The sequence below is a fragment of the Humulus lupulus genome, chromosome 3 (genome assembly GCF_963169125.1).
Source record: "Humulus lupulus chromosome 3, drHumLupu1.1, whole genome shotgun sequence".
Taxonomy (NCBI): domain Eukaryota; kingdom Viridiplantae; phylum Streptophyta; class Magnoliopsida; order Rosales; family Cannabaceae; genus Humulus; species Humulus lupulus.
Genome location: NC_084795.1, coordinates 100,214,685 through 100,219,176, shown reverse-complemented (window position 1 = coordinate 100,219,176; position 4,492 = coordinate 100,214,685). Strand labels below are relative to the sequence as shown.

At 35.5% G+C, this 4,492-nt stretch overlaps 1 protein-coding gene across 1 annotated transcript; it reads right to left on the bottom strand.

Moving 5' to 3' along the window:
• Nucleotides 1-1,346: 1,346 nt before the first annotated feature.
• Nucleotides 1,347-3,524, bottom strand: LOC133823013 (methyltransferase FGSG_00040). The gene has a single exon (XM_062255568.1). The coding sequence runs from the start codon at nucleotides 3,348-3,350 to the stop codon at nucleotides 1,743-1,745; it is 1,608 nt and encodes a 535-aa protein (XP_062111552.1). The 5' UTR covers nucleotides 3,351-3,524; the 3' UTR covers nucleotides 1,347-1,742.
• Between the last annotated feature and the right edge of the window lie 968 nt (nucleotides 3,525-4,492).

The following is a 4,492-nucleotide window of genomic DNA, read 5'->3' as shown; positions in this document are numbered from 1 at the left end:
GAACCAACGAAGTTAAATACACAATCTATTTGTTTGCTGGTTCCACTAGAGAGTAGGAATCTTAGAAAAACATTCAGTCAACCTTTGCCTTGCTTGTTTTATTTTGGAAAATGACTCCAACAACTTGGTGCAAGATTTTGTAGGACAAATTTTAGGACACATGCACCGTCTTTACCTCGAGGTCACTAAGTTAGGCCTCTCTATTGACCTCAAGGTTTTAAGGTGCAATGTGGAGAGTTTTGCACCAAATGATTTGATGCAATAAATGTGGTGTAAATATATAGAGTAATGAGATTCAAAGAAAGTTAATGTTGAGAGAAGTTTTAGCTTAGAATAAATTGGGTAATTAGAATCCTTTATATAGGTAAAGGATTGGATCAGCTCTCCTGCTCGTTGGATTGTTCTAGGCACCTATGAATGCATCTTGGGTCGTTGATCAAATCAAGCATAGGTGCTATAATAATCTCAAATGATCATTCTGTCCATGATGATGCTAGATTGTGTAGAACTAATGAGATATTTTTCTTTTCCTTAATTTGTAGAATCAACTTCAATCTTCAATTAGAAAAAAGAGTAATCCTACACATTGTTAATTTATACACTATGATATGTATTTTGTTTTAACCATGGATATTTTTAAGTGAGAACCACATATGATATATAAATATATTAAATAGGGAAAATGAGATAGATGAGAATGAGGAAGTATGATGAACTTTTAAATAATTTTCAAAAACGAAATATTTTTGCGCTCAAAATTTTGTAATATTTAAGTGCTTCCTTATGAGTGATTGTGATGATGAAAGCACAAGGTTTTAAGAGTAAACAAACAATTATTTTTTCACTTTGTCCACTATGAGAGGCACAAGAAATTATATAGAGAGGAATTAATTATTAGATAGAGTCAATTAAGAAAGAGTGTGAATGCAAAAGAAAAAAGAAAGAAACAAAAAAGCTAACAGGAAGTTGAAAAAAATAAATGAACTTATAATAAAAATGGAAGCCATATGGAAAGCCCTTTAAGTGGACTATCCAGTATTTTTGATAAAAATGACGTGTAAATTTTAATGAGCTAGAATATTTTATTGGAGGAACATAGATAAAAAATAATGACAAAGAATCACTAGCTCACATCTATGGCAAAAAAAAAAAAAATACCTAGAGATTTTTTATTTAAATTATTGCAGTTTACCATCAAAATCAAATTGAAAATATGATGAGATTTACTAGAAGATAAATTTAAATGCTAAAAATAGTCTAAAATTTAGATGTGGGTGATTTATGGGAAAAAGATGATATGTTTCAGATTATTGATTTGAACCTTGTTATGTGAACTTTTTAACATAACTACCACCTAATTTAGCTTTCTAAATTTGCCCAGGTAGGATACATTGTGAATGTATTGGTTGGACGAAATCAATTATGCCTTTTATTTTGAATAATGTGCTTAATTTGCGTTCTCAGTTTGATTGTTCACCGTCAAAGTATAATGAACTATATACTATATAGATTGCATGAAATCTAATTCATGTCAAACACTAAAATAGAGTACCACAAATCATGAGGATTCATTGTAACAGGGGCAGTAGGAATTACAAACCCGTTATGTATGTCTTAGAAAAATGAACAATTTGAAAGTATTGTAAAGAAGGAAAATCATAAAACTTTGTAGCTATTTAGCCAATAGCTTTCTCGTTCATGAAGAGCAAAGCCACCCCACCACCTATAAAGCTTGCTTTTGTTCATGAATAGTAGCAAAGGCCATCTAAAAGAGTCTTCATAGCTTGCTTCTTCACTACTTTCCCATACAGTCCTCTTCCCACTTTCAAAGCTTTCTCAGTCTCCACCACACCACCACCGCTACCACTCTTTTTCAATCTTTCCAATAAAACCTTCAGCACTCTCTCATCACTTCCCACCACTTCCACAACACTATCTGCCACCGAATCTGCCGGAGGAATCCGTCGACCCCATCTTTTCACAGATTTTTCGGAGCTATAAGCATCATAAAACGCAGCCCAAAAGGATGCCCTCAAATAGCCTTTTGCTTTGCCCCTCACCATCATTCTTTTCATTCCCTCCTCCAACCTATAAACGACACCCCCAGCTTCTATTCCTCTCTCCATTCCAATCTGAACCTCTCTCATTTCTTGAATTGAAGAAACCTCTTCCTCGAATTTACACCTCTTGCAATCACAATCAAACCCCCAACTCTTAGACATCTCCTTTCTTTTCTCCAATGGAGAAAGAACATCAAAATAAGCAAATGTGATTTCCTCACCTGCCTTGACATCTCTAGAAGTATGAACCAATACATAGTCTCCAACATGTACTCGCCTAGCATTGGGTGCACATGAATGGTTGATGAAACAAGCCAAAACCCATAACCCAATGCCATAATAATCACTGTTCTTCCCCAAAACCTTACCTGAAACGCCATTTTCAACAAGAGAGTTCACATCCAAGACACTTATAACTCTGTTAGCATCAAGCTTTTCAGAAGATAAGCTTGCACTGTCCTCGGTGTTCTCTGTGTCTGGCCTAAATAGACCTATATCAGGAACTTCAAGGCCATATTCTTCTTCTCCAGATGATAACTTTCCGATCATATTGCGGGTTTCGGGACACTTACAAGCGGACTTGTTGACTTGGTCGATGAAATTCTTCCACATGACCAATTGGGCATTCTCATTGGGCTCTTCTCCTCCCAATATACTCCTCTCAATGGCGATTGCTTTCGTGGAGAATAGCAGAGTCCCTGCATCAATGTTCTTGGTCGCAAATAGCCCTCGCCCGCTAATTTCCGATTTCCTTATATCAACAGGGCCAATGTACTCGGAGAGCTCCGGAAACTTTCCTTGGAACCGATTCACGATCCACTGGGAGATATCGAAAGCTCCGGTCCTCCATAGAAACTCCAGCTTCTTGCACTTTTCCACGTACCCATTAAGGCTCTCAAAGATCCCGCAAGAATGAGGATCGAGCAGAGCTGTTTTGAAACAGCCCAACGCCATGGCATATCTGTTGAGGCTCATCAAGATCTTCCCTTTACAGAAAAGAGTCTTGAAATGGGCACTCTCGATTCTCAACGCTTCATCGCAATCTCTCAATGCTTCCGCGAATTCTCGAAGTCTGAAACGAGCTTCGGCTCTGTTCGAAAGGGCTAGGCAGAGGGATTTGTGGAGTTTGGAGAAATTATTTGGATCAGGTTGAAGATCATGTGCCTTTTGAAGCTGGTCTTGGCAAAGAGCGATGAACTGAGAGTAGGTGAGTACAGATTCCTTCCATTCCTCTCTGAGTAAAAGCTCTGTGGCTTTCGACCTCAGTTGCTGCATTAGATCATCCGCCATTGCTAACTCAACTTTCTCTGTCACTAGAGTTTTGAGTCTTGACTGACGAGGTCTGTTTGTCCTTATATTTTAAAGTTTTTCTGTTGTGTGTAACGGTCACATCGTATATTGTTTTTTTCAATCTTTATCTCGTAACGGCAACGGCTATCTCGGAGAGTTTTTGGTTTAAATAAATAAATAAAGCAAAATTGAGTAAATCAAGGCAACAGAAATATGTTTTTTCTTTTATCTAATCTAATGCCTAACTAAAGAACAATAGAAAACGGTTATTATTGTTTTTTTTAAAAAAAAAACTACATGGGTTAGCTAATATTTTTTATTTTTTTGTTAAGAAGAGTAATTATATGTGCAGCAAAATATGAATCCAACCACACAGCGACACGTGATACTGCTATATTTTTTTAAATCTTGAATAATTTTTTTTATAATAATTTTAGAAGGATGAAATATTATGAAAAAATTAATAAGAAAGCATTGTGAAAAATAAAGGGGCAGTTCGGTAACTTTGGAAAAAGCAGTTTTTTAATTATTTAATTAAAAATCTGAATACTTATCCAGAAAACGCATTCGGTGAAGTTATTTTCATTTTTTTTTTCAATTGTAATTAAAATATTTAAAATTTTGAAAACAACCTTTTGGTGCTTTCAATTTTTTTTAAACAGATTTTTATTATCTTTCTTACACTAATTTTATTTTTTCCCATAATACTCTCTGATTTTTTTTTTCGGAAGAGAACACGTGATCACAGTCCCAAACTCAGATTCTTCGGAAACAATAGTGCAGAGTTTCAATCCCAAATTCACCGGTAACAATGGCGAAGAGTCCGATCTGAGATCGATCTCATTCTCATGATCACCAAGTTTCTTACCTCGATCAGCATAGAACTTCAGTGTTGTTGCCATAGTCGCCGACGATTCGCCAAAGTTCATGACAAGTCACTTTAGTTGTCGTTGCCAGAGTTCATGGTGGGGAGTTGGTCGGAGCTCATGCTGTAGCGATTTATAAGTTATTACTGAAGAATGTTCTTTATTCTTTAAAGAAGAAAACTAAAAAGATTATCAAACATCTTTTCATTTTTAAAATCAAATAAAGAGAAATAAAAAAATATTATAAAAATATAGCCAAACAACCCCAAAGTGATT